Below are 21,367 nucleotides of genomic sequence, written 5' to 3' on the forward strand. Positions count from 1 at the left end.
AGGGAATAATCGCCATGGAAGCAAAAACCCCCAGAGCCCGACTGATGGAACTTACCCCGTGTCCTGCCAGACGGTAGAATGGTCCCGGAGGGGTGACGGGGTGGCCTGGTCCGGCGCAGGCCCGACCCGAGGGGGGCCGCAAATCCCGCTCTCAGTGGGATGGGCCCTCGCCTCGAGCCCCATGTTGGGCGCCAAATGTTAGGTAAAAGATGACCAGGTACACCAAAAAATGTTTAACGGGCTTTAATGGCGAAGCCCTCCCAGGCGGGGTTCCCGGACCCGAATGGGGCAGGTCGAGGAAATCCGCGCGCCCGGACCGCGTTGGAAGTTTGTTTATATATGCACGTTGCGAGGGATGGCTGGGCTAGCGGATGGGGGTTTGGATAGGCTGCTGGTTCATGGCATCACAAGCTATACAATGTTTATCACATTTCTGTGTAGGGCTGGGACGGGGCGGCTTTAGCTGGCGGAGTGTGCTGTCATTGGTCCCTGGGATCTGGGAGGATCCTCCGTTAGGGACTTTCTCGCAGGCGGGAGGGAGAGGAGGCGCGGCCCATCATGGCCCCCAGGGTCCGACCTTACACCTGGGACCTGCCAATAAAAGAGATGAGTCATAACCACTGGGCAACCAGGGAATTCCCTGATTTATATTACCTTTGATAAGAATTCTTTGATTCATTTCTAATATTTTATGATGAATTTTTTAATCTTCCCACGGATTGATCACTTTACTTTTTTCTTCTATTTTTCTAGTTTTGTTTCCCACTAATTCTGGCCTTATAAATCGAGTTGACAAGTGCTTTCTCCTTTTCTTAAAAATAAATCATAGAATTACTGGTAATTGTTTTTAAAAATTTTGATAGAATTGTCAAATGCCATTCTTGCAACTTTTTAAAATTATCTTTTGTAAAGGAAAGCCCCTGAGACTGCGAGGGAAAGTGAAGTGGAGACATTTATTACTCAGATTCTGGTGGAGATTCATGGTATAGCTGAAGGGAACATGTAAGAAGTCCTGCAGGGTCTTGGCAGAGCATGGGACATATACCTTTATTAGGATCCATTGATGGGTTGTTTGAATTGGATTGATCAATTCAAACTCAAAAAGAGTAAGAATTTCTAAGCTACAGTCAGGGGAGGGGAGTCATATCTAAAGAACAAAAAGGGGAAGGCAGGTGGTGATGGGGAGTCATATCCTGTGTCTGCTGTTACTTAGGATGTACTGTCAAGGGAAAGGGCAATGTCAGTTCAAGACCCCTGCAGGGCACTTGTGGGGGTTTTTGCTTCCATGGCGATTATTCCCTAGGGTGTCCAGGTTCCGGTAAATCGTGGCCGCGTCCGGATCCCTCTTCCGCAAGCCAGGCTTGCTTCCTCGCCGCCTGTCAATTTGGAGACGTCCAGATATCTTTCACATAGGTGATTTGTTATAGGTTATGGGTTTCGTGGAATTGGTGCATTTCATCTTAAATCATGTAAACTTTTTGTAAGAGTTCCTTTCTATCCTTTTCATGTCTGCGTATTCTGTAGTAATATCCCCTATTTTATCTAATATCAGTAATTTTATTTAGTGTAAACAAAGGAGGAGCCTTGGGGGCAAACCTATTGCCAGTAGGTTTTATTGAAGCCATTTTCAACTTGTTAGGGAGATACATATTAGCTTCCCACCTAAGTGGTCCACACAACGGTAAGCTCTTATTCCAACAGGTTCAAGACAGTAAGTTAACAGACCACTTTGAGGATATGAGGAGGAATCATCTCTCCACCTCCCCTTTGCTGGCTGCATAGAACCACCGCCATTTTCGCACGCCCCTCACCGGTAGTGCACTGCCAAGGTCCCGCCTCCGGAAGCCGGGCTTCTAAATTCGCGCTTGCGCAGTTTCTTACGGAAACGGAAGTGGGGAGCCCAGAGTGAATGTCGGACCGTGCAGGGTAAGTATTTCTTTTCTTGGGTAGTTTTGCGCTGCGAGGCCCCCTCAACTTTAGTGAAACCTCAGTGTCTTCACTAAAACCTCAGTGACTGGGGATCTGAAATTTCAGCACCCGGTCCTCCACCCCAAATAAAACGAATAGTCCCCTTACTGGTCGGGTACTTTGGGTTTAAGTTCGTTTCGAGGTTTGTCCCTAACCTTGCCTTTCTGCCTTCGGTGCACGTAAATGCCTCCCTTCGCTACATTATCCCGCTTAAAACTCTTTACTACCTCAACCCTCATGTAAAGTCCTCTTTTGCGAGGTCCTTTTACGCCCCTTACCTCCTAGCTTAGCCCTCTCACCCCTGGACGGCAGCGCTTCACACCCCACCCGGGTAGAGGCCGGCTCCTCAACCTCAACCTGGACTTGGTGAAACCGTTTGTGTCTTTTCCCACGAAGGGGTGCGGAAGAGCTCCGTGCCAGAGTCCTTTATATCTCATCTTTTTCGACAGGCAAAGTGGTAGATAAGTGATACAAGAATAGGACCCCTTGTGAGACTAACAAGTGGGCGGGCGAGAGGGTGCCATGGCCTGAGGACTTACTGGGCTACAGTTTGAAAAGGGAAAAGTGGGGAGGAGAAGATCTTTCTTGAGTAGACCTCTTGCTTCCGTCTTCAGCCCCTCCCCCAGGTTAGGCAATGGAGTTTTCTTGTTCCTGCAAGATCAAGCTAGATCCACAAATTACTGCTTTTTATGTGTTGCAAAAAGAGTGTCCTAACTAATGAACTCACTGGGCACAATGTGGGTTTCATGCCACCATTGTTTTATTGTTTTGTGGCTCATCTTGTGCTCTGTTGTGTGGGTTTATTGCTATGTAACCCTGCTAGGTTTTGTGGTTAAGCAAAACTGATGTCTTGTGTAATCATTGACTTACAGGCATCTCCCTTATTTTTTCTACTGACAATGCCCTTAGTAGGGATAAACTTTTCTTTTCTTTTCTAAGTTTATTTATTTGGCTGTGCTGGGTCTTGTTTGTGGCATGTGGTATCTAGCTCCCTGACCAGGAATCAAATCCAGGTCCCCTACATTGGGAGTGCAGAGTGCTAGTCACTGGACCACCAGGGAAGTCCCTGCTTTAACCTGCTTTATCCCTTTACCCTTATCACTGACCTTCTGGAGACTCCACCCCTCTCCTGAGAGCTCCCTCCCTCCCAGCCCCACTGTCCTCCCTTCTCAGCCTGGTCCATCAGCCACTCAAGCCTCCCCTTCATTGGGAGCCTTTCCCCACCCAGGCGGAGGTGACCTGGGGCAGCCATGTGACACATAGTGTTCTTCTATGTGTCACAAATTCCACCCGATGGACAGCCTTTTTCCTGTAGGCAGGCTTCCTATTCAATTGCCATCCCTGTAAATATGTAGGGGACCAGGAAAAGCAGAGAAATAAACAACTGAGGGAACTAGAAAAACTGGGAACAAGAAAAGAATGAGGAAAAATAGGAATAGAAAGGGTGGCTGAGGGACTTGTTAAAAGAGTAAAATGAAAGCGGTTAAGCATTGAAAATACCAGGTGAATAAAATAAGTAAAATTTTAAAAAGATGGTTCTCCACTGATAAGATCTGTCAACTTAAAAAAGCACAATGTGAGGTTTGCAAGTAAACTTTTATTTGGGGCAAAATGAGGACTGCAGTCCAGGAGACAACACTTCACATAGCTCTGAGAAACTGCTACAAAGAAGCAGAGGGAAAGGTCAGTATATATGTGAAGGGGGAATACATGTAATCAAGCACATATTTTTTCCAGAAGATTTCTACTTTTGTGAAGCTTTGCTCATCACAAGGAACAGTCATCACCATGAAGGATTTTAGTGCTTTTCTAGATATGGGGAGATATAAGAATTGGGCTCATAAAATTGGCTCCTAAAAATATCTATCTGAAGACCTGGGCTTCCAGTTTTTCCTGAGCACAGAGTGCCTCATTTCTGTTCTACACCCTAAGGTCCTTTCAGAGGGTATTGAAGATCAACACCTACAAAAGCACATGATTTAATCCTTGTAGAAGTAGATAGGTAGATTGTTGTTCTTCAGTCCCTAAGTCGTGTCTGACTCTCTTTGAGTCCATGGACTGCAACACATCAGGCTCCCTGTTGTTCACCATCTTGCCAAACTCATGTCCGTTGAGTCAGTGATACTGTCTAATTGTCTCATCCTCTGCCACCTCCTTATCCTCTTGCCTTCAATCTTTCCCAGCATCACAGTCGTTTGCAGTGAGTTGGCTTTCGCATTAGCTGGCCAAAGGACTGGAGCTTCAGTATCTGTCCTACCAATGAATATTGAGGGTTGATTTCCCTTTGGATTGATTGGTTTGATCTCCTTGCAATCCAGGGGACTCTCAAGAGTCTTCTCCAACATCACAGTTCAAAAGCATCAATTCTTTGGCCCTCAGCCTTCATTATGATCCAGCTCACACTTCTGTACATGACTACTGGCATGTAGGTAGATGGCAAGTGCCAGTTTGTAGCTGACAGTAACATAGAGGAGCCTTGGGTCAGCGGTGGGGCAGGGGCACCAAAGGAGAGGCACTTCACACAGAGTGGTGTGAGAGGATGAAAGAGCTGGACACTTGGGCTGCAGAGCAGCATGGCGCTGGGAGAGAAGGAGGATCAAGTGTGACCACAAGAGGAAGTGAGAGCAGGAAGGTTGCATCACCACCTGGGGTGTCAGAGCAGGGGGTGGGGGGAGAAGGGGAGTGGAAGAGGTGAGAGAAGGGGTGTAACTGGAGGGCAGAGAGGGAGCAGCTAGGGGCAAGAAAGAGGCAGAAGCACAGATGGAGGACCGTCAGAGAGGGTGCAGAGACCAAGCATCTCGAGGGGAACAGTTTACAGAGTGGGCAGGACAGGTGTCAGGGAAGAAACAGGAACAGCAGGAGAGCAGAGGGGAAGAAAAGAGACAGATAAACCGACTAAAATGGAAACACCTAGTAGAGCAGGTGGGTAGTGGGAACTGGATGCAGATGGATGGTGAGTTGTTTGTTGTGGATAAGTTGTGATATATGATTTCTTATTTTAAGAATGTAATAAAATGTCTCTAATTGTACAGATGAGGATGAGAATAGCAGAGCTTGTGTCTTGTGCATTCTGTAATTCTTTGTATCAGAGGATAACTTCCATTTGCAAATACTGTTTCTCCAGGGGACAGTGATTTGATTCACTCAGTTGTGAGTCATCCCCTTCCCTTTTCCTGACGTGGGACAGAGGAGCAGGGAGAGGATAAAGGGGGCAAGAAGTGATTGAATCTGTCACTGCATGGTGTCTTAAAAGGAACATTGAGAGTTTTTTTTTTTTGTGATGGGCTTACTTTTCTTTTTTATATCTTTACATATTATTTATTTGGTAGCATGGAAAAATGATTTAGTTCATTCAGTTTCTACTTCCCTAGAAGAGGGACATTAACTTCTGTAACAAGCTTTGGTGGTCTTATATAATCAAGTAATTCTTTTCTAAATGTTAATATACTGTGAAATTTGTAAAATGTTGACCCACAATTATTAGGTGATAAAAATTCACAAACTGTTTCTTTTTGAAATGTGTTTCAGATATCTTGGAGGCCTGCCTGCTTTCTCCTCTTTCTCTTTTGTATTGGAAAAGCTCTTTGGTATGTAATAAATAATTTTAGACAGTTTTGCTGGATATTTGGTCAAGTTATCAATGGTCTTTTATATTAACAGACAAATCCTAGTTTTACCAGTTAGTGTAATATTTTGTTTTCTCCCTTTTTATGTGTCCTGCTAAGAGGAAGAGGAGGAAACAAAAGGAAGAGAAGTCAGAAATGGCTCTTTCTCAGGTAAAGTCATATTCTTAGTTGTTTTTCAGTCTGTCCTTCTTGAAATGACCTTCTTTGGACATGCTAATCTTTGAAGAATCTGAAGTATCCTGCCTGATAACCTGTATATTCATCTTCTTTTTCAAGAGATTTTTGGCTGTTTGCTGGCTCTTGAGATTCCCTATGAATTTACGAATGATTGTTTTTCTATAGGTGCAAAAATTGCCTTTGAAATTTTGATAGAGATTCTTTATATCTGTAGACCACACCCCCTGCAGGAAAAGCGTGGAGTCCTAACCACTGGACCCTAATTTGGGAAGTCCCTAGTTTGGTCATTTTTTGTAAAGAAAATTTTGCAATGAAACTTTATTGACTTGGTTTTTACAGTTTGCTACTTTTAAGCAAAGGAAGTGTTACCTGTTTTTAATCAGTTTGACTGGCCTCTTAAAAATTTTGGGGGTATGTTAGGTCTTATCTGCTGGGTTGCAAGTGAAGGAATTTCTTTCTTTTTTTTTTTCCTATTCTTTAAATTTTATTTTTAATTGGAGGATAGTTGCTTTACAATGTTGTGTTGGTTTCTGCCATACAACAACATGAATCAGCCATGGATATACATATATCCACTACTTCTTGGGCTTCCCTTCCACCCAAATTTGGTCATTTAAAAAATATAAAGTTCCCACTGCATGATTACAGGGTGTGTTTCTTTCATATATATCTCCAAGGACTTCTTTAAGAGTTTCCTACTCTTCAGTTTAGAGGTCTTGGACCTAGTTGGCTGATATTTTCCCTAAGGATTTTATCGGATTGTCTTCTGATTTTCTGTTGACATGATTCATTGTGTATTGAAGTGCAACTGATTTTGGTGTGCAGATATTTTATGCTGCAACTCTTCTAAGGTTTTTCTAAATTTTTATTTATTTATTTATTTTTGGCTGTGTTAGTTCTTTATTGCTGCGAGTGGGCTTTGTCTAGTTCTGACAGTTGGAGGCTACTTGCTGGTTGTGGTACAAGCGCTTTTCATTACAGTTGCCTCTCTTGTTGCCAGAGCACAGACTCTAGGTGGGCAGGTTTCACTAGTTAGTTGCCCCACTGCATATGACATCTTGCTGGACCAGGGACTAGCAGGCGGATTCTTTACCACTGGACCACTTGGAAAGTCCTTAATGTGTTTAGAGTAGTCAGTTCTTACAGTCTCTTTTGGGTTCTATATATAAAATCCTGTCACCTACAAAATAAAAGGTAATTTTACCTTCTTTTCAGTTTAGATAACTTGGATTTTTTTTTTTTTCCCTTTTCCAATTGCTCTGGCTAGGTTGTTCAGTGGTTTCTTGAAGAGTAATGCAGAGCGTGCATCTTCCTCTTTTGTGGCTGGAAGGATTTAGCAGTGTGGGCTTCCCTACTACTGCATCTTTGACTACCTGTTAATAAATTTGACATGCTGTGGTTTTATTTTCATTCACATACTTTACAATTTTCCCTGTGATTTCTTCTTTGACTCGTTCCTTCTTAAACAATAAACTGCTTACTTTCCACTTTTGGAAGCTTTTCCTGTTTTCCTTCTGCTGTTTATTTCTAGTATCATTTTACTGTGGTTAAAGGAGATACTCTTCTTTTTTTTAGAAGATACTTTTTATGTTCTCAGCCTTCATATATTGAGCTTTGTTTTACCGTCTAGCATGTGGTCTGTGAAATGGAGAAAGTTTCAAGACATATGCTGGAGAAGGATGTGATTTTTGCTGTTGTTGAGTGGAATGTTCTGTACATGTTTGTTGCTGCTGCGTCACTTCATTCGTGTCCGACTCTGTGCGACCCCAGATATCCATGGGATTTGCCAGAAGAGTACTGGAGTGGGTTGCCATTGCCTTCTCCAACATGTTTGTTAGGTACAGTAATTCTACAGTGTTGTACAAGTGCTCAATTTCCTTGTTGATCTTTTGGTTTCCATGTGCTGGTAAAACTCAAGTAGTGAAGTCTAATGGTGTGCTATTATCTATTTCCATTTTTACTTCTGTTAAGATCTTCATTTTCAGGGGAACTCTGATGTTAGATATATACATATTTGTAATTGTTATATTTTCTTGGTAAATTTACCTTTTCCTGTTTCATAATATATTTTGTGTCTTTTGTTAGGTTTTTCCTTAGATTGTTATGTCTTTTGTCTGATATTGTGCAGTAACCCCTGCTCTCTTAAGAACTGAATATCTTTTTCCATCCTTTCACTTTTCACCTTAGACTTGTGAACGTTCACAGTTCCAGCTCTTACATGCTTTCTGTGTGTCTTGCTCCCACTCTGTTTTCCTCCTGTCACATTCTCCAATGGTCCCTGCTTGGGCACCCTGTACCATGGTGAAAGGCAGGCAGGACCTCTGGCCAGCCTCCTTCACTCCACTGTCACTTCAGCGAGAATTCATCAAGTATTTCCTTCTGATCATGATGTTTGGTGACATATTCTTGGTTGATAACAATATTTTTTTTTCCATGTTGTTTTTGTTTTCTTTTCGTCATGATTTTAAATTGTCCAAGTTTTTTATTTTACTACGGTGCTAATTTTGTTATTAATCTACAAATAATGTGTAATAATAATAACTTATCCAAATTTGAATCAAAATTAATTACTGCCAAAAACAAACTCGTTGGCCTTTATTAATGTCTTTTGGTTAAGATGACTGTGGGACAACATGCCCACAGCCATGGGCTTCACAAAGATCACTCCAGAAACAGAGGCTGGAGCAGGGTAGTGACCAGCGCCCCCATTTCCAAGCATGGAACCTGCAGTGGCAGCAGATTGGCCCTAGGTCCACCAGCAGCAGCAGAAAAGCCTGGGTATGGTCGACTCGTGTGCAGCTGACCAGCTCCACTGGCAGACAGTGGAGGGCAGCAGATCGTCTCTACAGTGGACAGTGACTCCCAGTCTGAGGAAGGACCCCAGGGATGCCAGCCACTCCTGGGCAGTGGATGGCTCCAGGGTAGCCAATGGCAGCAGTGAGGCCAGGGTTCCGTGCACTTCTAGGCGTCATCCAATGTCAGCTCCAGCCCTTCCTAGACCCCCTTCCCAGCCACTCTAGCAGGGCCTTTGCGTCAAGCTCTGGTTGCACGTTGAGAGACTCCACAGCCAATGAATGTTTAAATGCTCAATGGGGACCAGCATTGGGACTGCCAGGGTACCAGGCATGTCATCCAGCTACACTGAGCAGCTGAAGGGCATGTCCTTGCTAGTTAGGGCCTGACAAAACATCCACTGGAGAAAGGAATGGCAAACCACTTCAGTATTCTTGCCTTGAGAACTTTATGAATAGTATGAAAAGGCAATAAGATATGACACTGAAAGATGAACCCTCCAGGTCAGTAGGTGCCCATATTCTACTGGGTTAAAGTAGAGAAATAGCAAAAGAAAGAAGAGGCTGAGCTGAAGCTGAAACAGTGCCCAGTTGTGGTTCTATCTGGTGATGAAAGTAAAGTCCAATGCTGTGAAGAACAATATTGCATAGGAACCTGGAATATTAGGTCTAGTGAATCAAGATAAATTGGAAGTGGTCAAACAGGAGATGGGAAGAGTGAACATTGACATTCTAGGAATCAGTGAACTGAAATGGACTGGAATGCTTGAATTTCAGATGACCATTATATCTACTATTGTGGGCAAGAATCCTTAGAAGAAATGGAGTAACCCTCATAGTCAACAATAGCCCTGAAATGCAGCACTTGGTTGCATTCTCAAAAATAACAGAATGATATCGGTTTGTTTCCAAGGCAAACCATTCGACATCACAGTAATCCAAGTCTGTGCCCCAACCTCTAATGCTAGAGAAGCTGAAGTCGAATGGTTCTATGAAGATCTACAGGATATTCTAGAACTAACACCAAAAAAAGATGTCCTTTTCATCTTAGGGGACTGGGATGCAAAAGTAGGCAGTCAAGAGATACCTGGATTATTAGGCAAGTTTGGCCTTGGAGAACAAAATGAAGCAGGGCAAAGGCTAACAGAGTTTTTGTCAAGAGAACACAGTGGTCATAGCAAACACCCTCTTCCGACAACACAAGAGACAATTCTACACATGAACATAACCAAATGGCTAATACTGAAATCAGACTGATTATATTCTTTGCAGCCAAAGATGGAGAAGCTATATACAGTCAGCAGTAAAAAGACCTGAAGCTGACTGTGGCTCAGATCATGAGCTCCTTATTGCAAAATTCAGACTTCAACTGAAGAAAGTAGGGAAAACCTGTAGGCCATTCAAGTATGACCTAAGTCAAATCCCATATGATTATACAGTGGAAGTGATGAATAGATTCAAGTGATTAGATTTGGTAGACAGATTGCCTGAAGAACTGTGGGTGGAGGTACATAATATTGTATAGGAGGTGATGACCAAAACCATCCCCAAGAAAAAGAAATGCAAGAAGGCAAAATGGTTGCCTGAGGAGGCCTTACAAAGAGCTGAGAAAAGAAGAGAAGTGAGAAAGGGAAAGATATACTCACTTGAATGCAGAGTTCCAGAGAATAGCAAGGAGAATAAAGAAAGCCTTCTTCAGTGACAAATGCAAAGAAATAAAGGAAAACAATAGAATGGAAAGACTAGTGATCTTTTTAAGAAAATTGGAGTTACCAAGGAAACGTTTCATATAAGCTGGATTGAGAAAAGGCAGTGGACCCAGAGATCAAATTGCCAACGTATGCTGGGTCATAGAAAAAGCATGGAAGTTCCAAGAAAACATCTACTTCTGCTTCATTGACTATACTAAAGCCTTTGTGTGGATCACAACAAACTGGAATATTCCTAAAGAGATAGGAGTACCAGACCACCTTACGCACCTCCTGAGAAACCTGTAGGCAGGACAAGAAGGAACACTTAGAATGAGACATGGAACAATGGACTGGTTCAAATTGGGAAAGGAGTATGTCAAGACTGTCTATTGTCACCCTGCTTATTTAACTTATATGCAGTGTACATCATGAGAAATGCCAGTCTAGATGAATCACAAACTAGAATCAAGATTGCCAGGAGAAATATCAACAACTTCAGATATGCAGATGGTACCACTTTAATGGCAGAGAGTGAAGAGGAACCAAAGAGCCTCTTGTTGAAGGTGAAAGTGAAGAGTGAAAAAGCTGGCTTAAAAGTCAACATTCAAAAACGAAAATCATGGTGTCCGATCCTATCCCTTCATGACAAATAGATGGGGGAAATGTCAGATTTCATTTTCTTGGGCTCCAAAATCACCGCAGACAGTGACTGTGCCCACAGAATTAAAGGGCGCTTGCTCCTTGGAAGAGAACAGCTATGTCAAACCTAGACAGTGTTTTAAAAGTCAGAGACAACACTTTGCCAGCAAAGGTCCATATAGTCAAATTTATGTTTTTTCTAGTAGTCAGTATGGATGTGACAGTTGGACCATGAAGAAGGCTGAGCATCCGAAAAATTGATGCTTTTGAACTGTGGTGCTGGAGAAGACTCTAGAGAGTCCCTTGGACAGCAAGGCAATCAAACCAGTCAATCCTAAAGGAAATCAACCCTGAATATTCATTGGAAGGACTGATGCTGAAGCTGAAACTCCAGTACTTTGGCCACCTGAATCAAAGAACTGACTCATGGAAAAGACCCTGAGCTGGGAAAAACTGAGGGCAGGAGGAGAAAGGGGGACAGAGGACGAGATGGTTGGTGGTAGCATTGACTCAATGGACATGAGTGAGCAAACTCAGGGTGATTGTGATGGACAGAGAAGCCTGGAGTGCTGCAGTTCATGTGGTTACAAAGAGTGGGAGAGGACTTAGTGACTGAAAGACAACAACAGTGCATTCCTGTGTAAGTTTAAATGGACAAGATTGTATTTTTAATACAGTTATTTTGTTGAGGTTGGAATTAAAATACTCTACTTTTTTAAATGTCTGCACTGTTTTTCAGTAGCCTGTTATAAAATCATGTTGACAAATGCAGTTCAGTACAGTTGATTGTTCAGTCATTTTCATTGTCTGGAAGATCCACATGAATAAAAGTGATGAGGAAAACATCTGAAAAATCTGCCTAGAATATATTCCTCTCATTTTTATTAATTTAGTGTTGATGTGTATACATACATTCAGTTCAGTTCAGTCGCTCAGTCTCTCAGACTCTTTGTGGTCCCAAGGACTACAGCACGCCAGGCCTCCCTGTCCATCACCAACTCCCCGAGCTTGCTCACACTCATGTCCATTGAGTCGGTGATGCCATCCAATCATCTTCTCTGTCATCCCCTTCTGCCTTCACTCTTTCCCAGCATCACAGTCTTTTCCAGTGAGTCAGTTCTTTGCATCAGGTGTCCCAAGTATTGGAGTTTCAGCATCAGTTCTTCCAATGAATATTCAGCACTGATTTCTTTTAGGATGGACTGGTTGGATCTCCTTGCAGTCCAAAGGACTCTCAAGAGTCTTCTCCAACACCACAGTTCAAAAGCATCAATTCTGTGGTGTTCAGCTTTCTTTATAATCCAACTCACATCCATACATGACTACTGGAAAAACCATAGCTTTGACTAGACAGACTTTCGTTGGCAAAGTCAAGTCTCTGCTTTTTAATATGCTGTCTAGGGTTGTCATAGCTTTCCTTCCAAGGAGCAAGCGTTTTTTAATTTCATGGCTGCAGTCATCATCTGCAGTGATTTTGAAGCACAAGAAAATAAAGTCTCTCACTGTTTCCATTGTTTCCCCATCGATTTGCCATGAGGTAATGGGTCTGGATACCATGATCCTAGTTTTTTGAATGTTGAGTTTTAAGCATTTTAAGTACATGCATTTTAGTACATGCATTCATGGATATGCAGTTCCATGCTTTATGTAAAAGTCGTGATTTTAAAACTATAGTATCTTTTTGTTATAGCAATTATATTTCTAGCATATCCTCTGGCTTCCAACTTTTTCTACACTATCATATTAATGGTTTAAGTAATAATAAAATTACTAACATTTCTTGTGCATGTGTATGCACACACATGTATAATGACCTTTTAGGCCAATCTGTGTTGTGCACCTTGAACTTCTTTCATGTTTTCTCCATGAAACATTCTGGCAGTATACTTTTAATGTTCTCTGTGTTACTTAACTCTTTCATTTTAAACTTCAGTTCTAAAGTCCAGCCTTAGGAGTTCAGTTGCTTGCTCTGTGATTCCTTAACTTCTAGACCTGATTGGAGTTTCTCCTTGTGTCTTTGACACAGGTCTCATTTGCAAGATCAGAATAGGTCTTTCTCTAATGAGCTGTGATGCTGACAACAAGTTAATACATGTAAAACATTTAGAGTAATGTATTTCAGACAGGAAGTTCAAATGGTGTTCATCTTTGCTGCTCCTGTCATCATCGTGATTAAAAATTTCGAGTTTTCCTTAAACACACTATAGACTTTGTCATCACTGAAGGTCACTCACGCTCCTCCACATCCAGCTTTGATCATCCCTCAGTGATGGAACATACTAAGACTTTCATATAGACAGCCCAGCTTTGAATTTTTATTTGTATCTGATTCATGTATTCCGTAAGAAAATGAAAAACCTGTATCTATTTGGAGGATATTGTAATCTGTATGATAAAGCATAAGAGATTAAATTAGACAGAGGTAGTGTCAAATACCTTTACATGGCTCTGTCACAGTACCTACTTCAACTTGATCTTTTCACCTCTACTCATTTTATATGCAAATAAGAACTCTGCTCATGTTCCCCTGGTTAAGTGTTTTTGTTTTAAACTTAAGGCACAATTGACCTTCAAGGATGTGGCCATTCAATTCTCTCCAGAAGAGTGGGAATGTCTGGACCCTGCTCAGAAGACCTTGTACAGGGACGTGATGGTGGAGACCCTCAAGAACCTGCTCTCTGTGGGTGAGGATAATTTCCTTCCAAAAGTTGGGAGGGTATTTTTGCATTTACTGCTCTTGGCCTTTTGGAACTCCCTATCTTGCTTAATGGAGCTCAAAGCCATGTTGACTCAGGCATGAAAACCTTCATGATGTAGGCTCAGGAGTTTAAACATGCCCTTCCTTCAGATGATCTGGCCACTTCACGTTAGGAGTTTTTCCAGCGCTCAATGTCTAACCCTCATCTGGAAACTTTTAAAATATTTTAATTCTCTGTATTCTGCTTCTGTGCTTTTGACTCAGTACTTATTAGAAGAGTGTTGGATGATACCTGCATATCACGTTGTTCCCCTCTGAATCAAAAACATGGCAGGCAGTTGATGATTTTGTGAAACATTTTTCCAGAGCCACCTGTAATGTCCTCACTCTCATGTGAACACAGAGTTGAGATTCTGGAAAAACCACAGTAGTTGACTTTCTCTCCCTCATTTTTTTCTTTTAAGAAATAATTAATTTATTTTTTATTTTGTTGGATCTTCATTGCTGTGCAGGCTTTTCTCTGGATGCAGCAAATGGGGGCTACTCTAGTTGTGATGTGCAATCTTCTCTTGTTATGGAGCACGGGCTCTAAACTGTCAGGGCTCAATGGTTTTGGCTCCTGAACTTGAGAGCACAGGCTCCATAGTTGTGGCTCAGGGCCTTATTTTCTCCCTGTCATGAGAGATCTTCTTGGATCAGAGTTTGAATCTGTATCTCCTGCTTTGGCAGGTGGATTCTTTGCCACTGAGCCACCAGGGAAGCCCCTAGTGACCACCTACTTGGATCCTCAAGAAATGGTTTGAGAATTTTTTCTAGAGATAACATCATCCAAGTCCACATCCTCATGCAAGGGTATTGAATAAACTGTTGTTGACGCCATATTTTTGATGCTTGGGTACACCATTCTACGTCCACACTTAAGCTTGAAGCATCTTAATGAGAGAGCTTGAGAATTCCCTCTCAGTCCAGTGGTTAGGTGCAGGTTCCATCCCTGGTCAGCGAACTAAGATCCCACAGACCATGGTGTGGAACCCTCCTCTTCTCCAAACAAATACTGAGACAGCTTATGAGGTGGAGTGATACCTTCAGTGATGAACCATCATTTGTTTTTGGCACTGCTGCTTTCATTTTGTACATTTCTATGCATAATAAATGGTCTCGATTTGTTTCTCTAATCATCAGTTTATGCATTTCATGTTACTTAGAGTGCTTGTTTTCTGTTTTCAGTGTGTGGGTTGGTTGATGGAAGATGAGCCAGCCCCATCCAGGTAGAATTGGTGATTAGTTCTTTTTTAATTTTTATTTATTTAAAAAAATTTTATCTTATTGGTTTATTTTTTGGCCTTACCATGTGGCATGTGGGATATTAGTTCCCTGACCAGGGATCAAACCCATGCCCACTACACTGGAAGTGTGGAATCTTAACCATTGGATCACCAGGAAATTCCAGTGATTAGTTGTTTTTAGAGTTGTTTACATATTCTTGATATTTTATTATGACATAAATCATTTGCAAATATTTCCTGCCATAGCATAGATTATTTTTCACTCTACTAGGTGTGATCTAATGCACAGTAGTTTATAATTTTGAAGTAGTTCATATTTCTGTTTTAGGTTTGTCACTGGTGCTTTTCATGTTATGTATAATAAATCATTGGTGACTGCTATGTCATAAAGCTTTTCCTGCATGTTTATTTCTAGCAGTTTTATGCATTTTGGGCTTGGTTAGGTCTTTTATTGGTTTTTGTATATTATGTCAGTTAATGGTCCAGCTAAATTGTTGTATATTTGGAGAACTGTTTTTCTCCACGTTTTCTATTTTTAATAGACTGCCCTTCCTCCATTGAGTTGTCTTGACCCCCTTCTAGAACATTTGACCATATATGAGAGTTTTTTTTTTAATGTCCCTGTACTATTCCACCAGTTGCTCTATCTTTATCTTTGTACCACATCATTTTATTAATATAGGTTTGGAGTAAGTTTTGAAATAAAAGACCTGCGAGACCTCTGGCTTTGTTCTTTTTAAGTGTACTTTGCTTTTCAGCATCTTTTGAGATTCCGAATGAATTTGTAAGATGTGTTTATCATTTCTCCAAGAAGTACTATTGATTTTACTTAGGAGTGGGTTGAATCTGTTGATTGCTTGGTTAATACTAACATCTTGACAATATTGACTTCAAATCCTTGAGTTTAGGATGTCTTTGTGTCAATTGTGTCTTTTATAATGTTTTTTAACCATGTTTTTAGTTTACAATGTACACATCTTTCTGTCCTTGTATAAGATTTGTCCTTTAGCATGTTGCCATAGCTTTTTAAATTCCTTGTTTATCAAGTGTTTTATTATGAAAAGCTGTTGACTTGTGTCAAATGCTTTTTACTGCATTAGTTCAGATGATCATTTTATTTTTTGTTTCATTTCATTAATATCCTTTTTGAACCATTCTTACATTTCAAGAATATATCACCTTATGGTTGCATATAATCCTTTTAGTGTGGTGTTAATTTTAGTTTATGTTTATTGATGATTTTGCTTCATTATTAGAAATTTTGATCTGTGGTTTTCTTGTGTCTTTGACTAGCATCAGTATTAGAGGAATTCCTGCTTTATAGAGTCTGGAACTTTTCCTTTTTCTTCTGTGTTTTCCGAAAAAGTTTAAGGAAGCTTGACCTAACTGTTTTGAAGTGTTGTCTGCAATTGTGCAGTGAATGTATGTGACTTGCCTCACAATGATTTTTGATTAACAATTCCATCTCCTTTCCATGACTAGTTTGTACAGATATTAATTTCTTTCTGGTTCTAATAATATATTGGTAGGTTGTTATTCTCTAGAAATGTATTCATTTGTTCTACTTCATCCATTACCTACACATAGAATTTTCTTAGTGTTTCCTTCTAATTTTCTTGATTTCAATTGAATCAGTTGTAACGTCTTTCTCATTTCTAATTTCAGTAATTTGAGTCTTCGTTCCTTTTGTAAGTTATTCTACATAAGGGTTTGTCAGTTTTGTTATTCTTTTCAAAGAACCAACTTGTGGTATTACAAGTTTATGTAGTTATTATTCGCTATTTCATTGATCTCTAATCCAGTTTTTTCTTCTACCTTCTGCTAGCTTAGGTGTATTGTGTATGCCTAATAGTTTTTATTTGGGTTGAATTTTTATTATCATTTTTTCCTTCAATTTATTTCTGTTCAGTTGATAAACCAGGACTGTTTTGTCTATGTGCTCATTTTTTCTCTTTCTCTGGTTTATTGAAATTTAATTAATGTTTATCATTGTGTTAGTTTAAGATCTATAGTGTAATGATTTGATAGTTCTATTGTAATTACCTTGATAGATTACTTAAAGTATGCATCTGTGACATAGTTCCACCTTTTTTCTGAGTAGTGGTGAGCTGTTTAAGGTCTAGTGTCTTATTAACTTTTAAGCATGTAATATAGTAGTGATAGGTATCATTATCATGCTGTATATTAGATTTGTAGAAGTCTTTAACTAAGAACTGTAAATTTATTCCTTTTAGTAATATCCCCCATTCTACTAACCCCCTGAGTTTGCTAACAACTATTCTATGTTGCCCTTAGTTTGCCTCTTGTTTTTTTGTGTGTGTGTTTTTCCTAAATTAATTTTATTTTATACATACATGGAATAATTCTGTGCTTTTTTTCCTCTGAATTATTTTTACTGAGCATACACCTTCAAGGTCCATCTGTGTTGTTGAAAACACCCAGGATATTTTTATTCTTTATGGGTACATACTGTGTATCTCTCCCAGATTTTTTTCCCCATTCATTTGTTGGATTATACAGTTGTTCTGATGTTGTGGCATTTGTGGTTATTGCTTTAATGAGCGTGGGAGTGCAGATGTCTTTTAAGACAGTGATTTAATTTTGATTTAATTTTTGATATAGTCCTAAAATCTTAACATGCTCCATTATATGATAGTTTTGTTCTTTTTGCAAGATTTTGGGGAACTTTTATACTTTTTGACTTTTTTCTATCTATATGTTTGTGTACAGAAAAAAACACATCCATTTCCTTTTGATGGTCTTATTCTAGTGTTTCCTTCAGGTTTCAACAAAGATCATTCTTACATATCTCATACAACATAATATCTGTTCTTTATGAAAATATGCATGGAAATGGGGCTTGTGAAATACTGAATTTGATAACCTACTTAGCAAATAATGTAATAGATGTACACCTACTTTATATCTGAAATATCCCATTCTCTTCTCTTTTTAAATCTCTTTCATTTTGGCTACATACCCACAGTATAATTTCCATAGTTAAAAATGGAATAGCTAGACCAATTCTTTTTTCCTTTTAACCTCAGTATTTTTAGTTGCCTGAACTTACAGTTTTATTCACACGTACATACAGTCATAAGCCGTGATATCCTCTGTTTATTATTCCCTGAAATCTACTCAGACCCTTTATCTGTCTTTCTCTTTTTTTCATGTTCCTTTGATGCAGATAGAAACACTAACCTTTACTCACTTATTTTAATGGTTCTCCTGATCTCCCCAGTTTCCAGGTATTCCTTGGAAATACTGGGTGGAGTGGACCCATCACTCCACCTTTCTTATTATTCACACTGTAAAATGATTTCGTTTCATCCCTTGGACTACTTTCTCAGGATACAACTTTCTATGTGCAGCTGTGATGACTCCGAAACCATTTTGAAGAGGGATTCCTGAATAACAGTGTTAGTTACCCAACTCACTTCTTCTTGCATCGCCTATGATTTCCTTTCTAAACTCCCTAGTGTTTGTATGTTTAGTCTTTAATTTCTTTGGGTTTTGTGGTTATGGTGGAAAAGTACCTTTATTTTTGAGAGCTAATATAAGTTTTTCCAGTTTTAATGTTATGTCATTGTGTGTTTGAAAATAGACTACCCTAAGCTTGATTTGAGTTACGGGTAACCACTGTTTCTATAGTGAAGAATCTTATCCTTCAGTTTTCCTAAAAATTTTTAACATTGTGGTTGAAAAAGTATTTATTCATACAGTATAGTAATATATCTGTGATTCTTTATATTTTGTAGCTATCTTTCATATACACATGATCAAGAAATCACAACTAAAATCAAACATTGATATAGGAGAAAGATTCCAAATAGTGATGTTGGAAAACCATGAAAGCCACGAAATCAAGCATTTTTACCATCAAGAATTACAGGAAAATAAGTGTGACCTTGGGTATCAGTGGAGAGATGATGAAAGAAATTATAAAACTATCCCTACATCCCATAAGGAAGTTGTCACTTATGGAAGAGTTCAGCCCAGTGGAAATGATACAGAAAAGAAGCTGATTGCAAATATACTTCCATTAAGCTCTTGGGATGCACTGTGCATGTTTCAGAGTAGACAAACAATTGATGAATTTCATCAAGCTGAGGACAACATGAACAGTAGTACGTCATTTTCACCATCTCAGGAAATTTCTCCTTCTGGCCAATCCAAAATTTCTAATATATATGGGAGTGATTTTATGCATCCTTCAATATTGACACAAGACCAGAAAGCACACGGGGAAAGACCTTACAAATGTAATGAGGGTGGCAAAATCTTTCTTAAAGGCTCAGACTTCAGTAGACATCAGATAATCCATACAGGAAAGAAATTGCGTAAATGTAACTTTTGTGGAAAGATCTTTAGTCGAAATTCACACCTTGAAGTTCATCAGAGAACTCATACTGGAGAGAAACCTTATAAATGTAATGTGTGTGACAAGAGTTTTAATCATAATTCATATCTCACATGTCATAAGAGAATTCATACTGGAGAGACACCTTACAAATGCAATGTCTGTGGGAAAACCTTTCGGTATCCCTCAGGCCTCTGGAGACATATGATAAAACATACTGGAAGAAAACCATTTAAATGTGATGTATGTGGCAGAGTCTTTAATCAAAATAAAGACCTTGCGGTTCATCACAGAATTCATACTGGAGAGAAACCTTACAAATGTAATGAATGTGTCAAGGTTTTTTGTGATAAGGAAACTGTTACAAGGCATCAACAAATTCAAACTTCAGTAACAGCATACAAATGTAATACATGTGGCAAGTACTTTCATCACAGGACTGCCCTTATACGGCATCAACATGTCCATACTGGAGACAAACCTCAAAAATGTAATGAGTGTGGCAAGTTCTTTAATCAGAAATCCAATCTGGTGCGTCATCAAACGATTCATAATGGTGACAGACCTTACAAATGTAATCAGTGTGGCCATCTGTTTAGTCTGAAAGGAAGCCTTGCAGCTCATCAGAGGATTCATACTGGAGAGAAACCTTACAAATGTATTGAGTGTGGCAAAGTCTTTAATAGAAATTCAAACCTCGTAGTTCATCAGAGAATTCATACTGGAGAGAAACCTTACAAATGTAATGAGTGTGGTGAGATGTTCAGCAGTAGACCAACCCTCATCAGTCATCAGTTCATCCATACGGGAGAGAAACCTTACAAATGTGATCAGTGTGGCAAAGGCTTTGGTTACAAACAATGTCTTCGAATTCATCACAGATTGCATAATGAATAAGTGGAAGTGAAAGTGATAGTCACTCCAGTCATGTAGCCTGTCAGGCTCCTTTGTCCATTGGATCTCCAGGCAAGAATACTGGAATGGGTAGACATTTCCGTCTCCAGGGGATCTTACTTTACCTAATGAGCCACCAGGGAAGTCCACATAACGAATAGAAATATTGCAAATTTGTTGTGTGGAAAAGCCTTTACTCAGATCTCAACCCTACCACACATCAGAAAATCCAACTTAAGAAACACCATGTAATTGTGCTATATGTAGGAAGGTCTTCAAAATTCATACTTCAAAAAGAATTCAGATCTGAAAATTCACAGCTTACAATTTGTTGGAGAACTCATAGCGGGAAGAAACTGTACAAATATCATGAGTGTTGTGAAGTTTTTTTGCACTCACCACCAGGTAATCTGTAATGGGAAGAAACCTCACAAGTTTAATGACCGTCTCTATGTTTAGTTAAAATTCATACCTTATATATAGTATGCCAGATAATTCATACCGGAGAGAAACCTTTCAAATGTAATGAGTGGCGATTTCTTCAGTGTGCGTTTAAGCCTAAAACGTCCCTACAGGTGTTCCATGATCTTGAACATTGAACAGTGTAGTGAAGTGTCAAGGCTTTTACAGGTGTCCACATCTTCGGCTTTATTAGAGTTTGTAGAACTGCAACATCACATCAACTGTAGTGCAAGAACCATAGACTCTTGATGAGATGAGAATGTTTCTGGAAAACTGTGTTTTGCGTTTCTACATACCCTATACTAAATTTTCCATTTCTGCTATACCAATTACTACAAACTGAGTGCCTTAAATAAATGGATTTATTCTCTTCTGTTTCCATTCAAGAATTGTAAATGGATCCAAAGCTCTGTCTTCTTTGGGGTACTCCAGATCACAATTTGTTTTCTTGCTTTTATGAATTTCCAACATCATTTTCATCCTTTTTCTCATGATCTCTATGTGGTTTTGCATCACAGCCTCTTTAATCAATGATTTTGTTCAGACGTCCTCTTATCATATGAGAGCACTTCCTCAACACATTGTTTAAATTAGGTCAGCCTCTCTTTCTGTCATTGTATTAATTCATTACTAGGGTCATATCTTACTTGATGATTGCTGACATTCCCTTATAGAATATAACCTCCTGAAGGCAGAGTATTTTATTTCTTGTTAGATCATCAGTGATTAGGACCCAGTGCAGGAAATGAATTGGTTGATAAAGTTGAAAAATTG

General features: G+C 39.7%; 1 protein-coding gene across 4 annotated transcripts; it reads left to right on the forward strand.

The window, feature by feature from the left end:
* Window positions 1-1,701: 1,701 nt before the first annotated feature.
* Window positions 1,702-20,979, forward strand: LOC138419242 (zinc finger protein 836-like). 4 transcript variants are annotated; one of them, XM_069551846.1, is made up of 5 exons: window positions 1,702-1,926; window positions 5,497-5,555; window positions 5,694-5,744; window positions 13,451-13,577; window positions 18,636-20,979. In XM_069551846.1, exons 3-5 carry the CDS (start codon window positions 5,730-5,732, stop codon window positions 20,132-20,134), a joined length of 1,641 nt encoding a protein of 546 aa, XP_069407947.1. In that variant the 5' UTR covers window positions 1,702-1,926; window positions 5,497-5,555; window positions 5,694-5,729; the 3' UTR covers window positions 20,135-20,979. The 4 variants fall into 4 exon arrangements, with proteins under 4 accessions (XP_069407947.1, XP_069407948.1, XP_069407945.1 ...); XM_069551844.1 differs by lacking the exon at window positions 1,702-1,926 and adding an exon at window positions 4,624-4,921; XM_069551845.1 differs by lacking the exon at window positions 1,702-1,926 and adding an exon at window positions 4,646-4,890 and having other exon boundaries at window positions 5,696-5,744.
* The last annotated feature ends 388 nt before the right edge of the window (window positions 20,980-21,367 follow it).

The sequence above is a fragment of the Ovis canadensis genome, chromosome 14 (genome assembly GCF_042477335.2).
Source record: "Ovis canadensis isolate MfBH-ARS-UI-01 breed Bighorn chromosome 14, ARS-UI_OviCan_v2, whole genome shotgun sequence".
Taxonomy (NCBI): domain Eukaryota; kingdom Metazoa; phylum Chordata; class Mammalia; order Artiodactyla; family Bovidae; genus Ovis; species Ovis canadensis.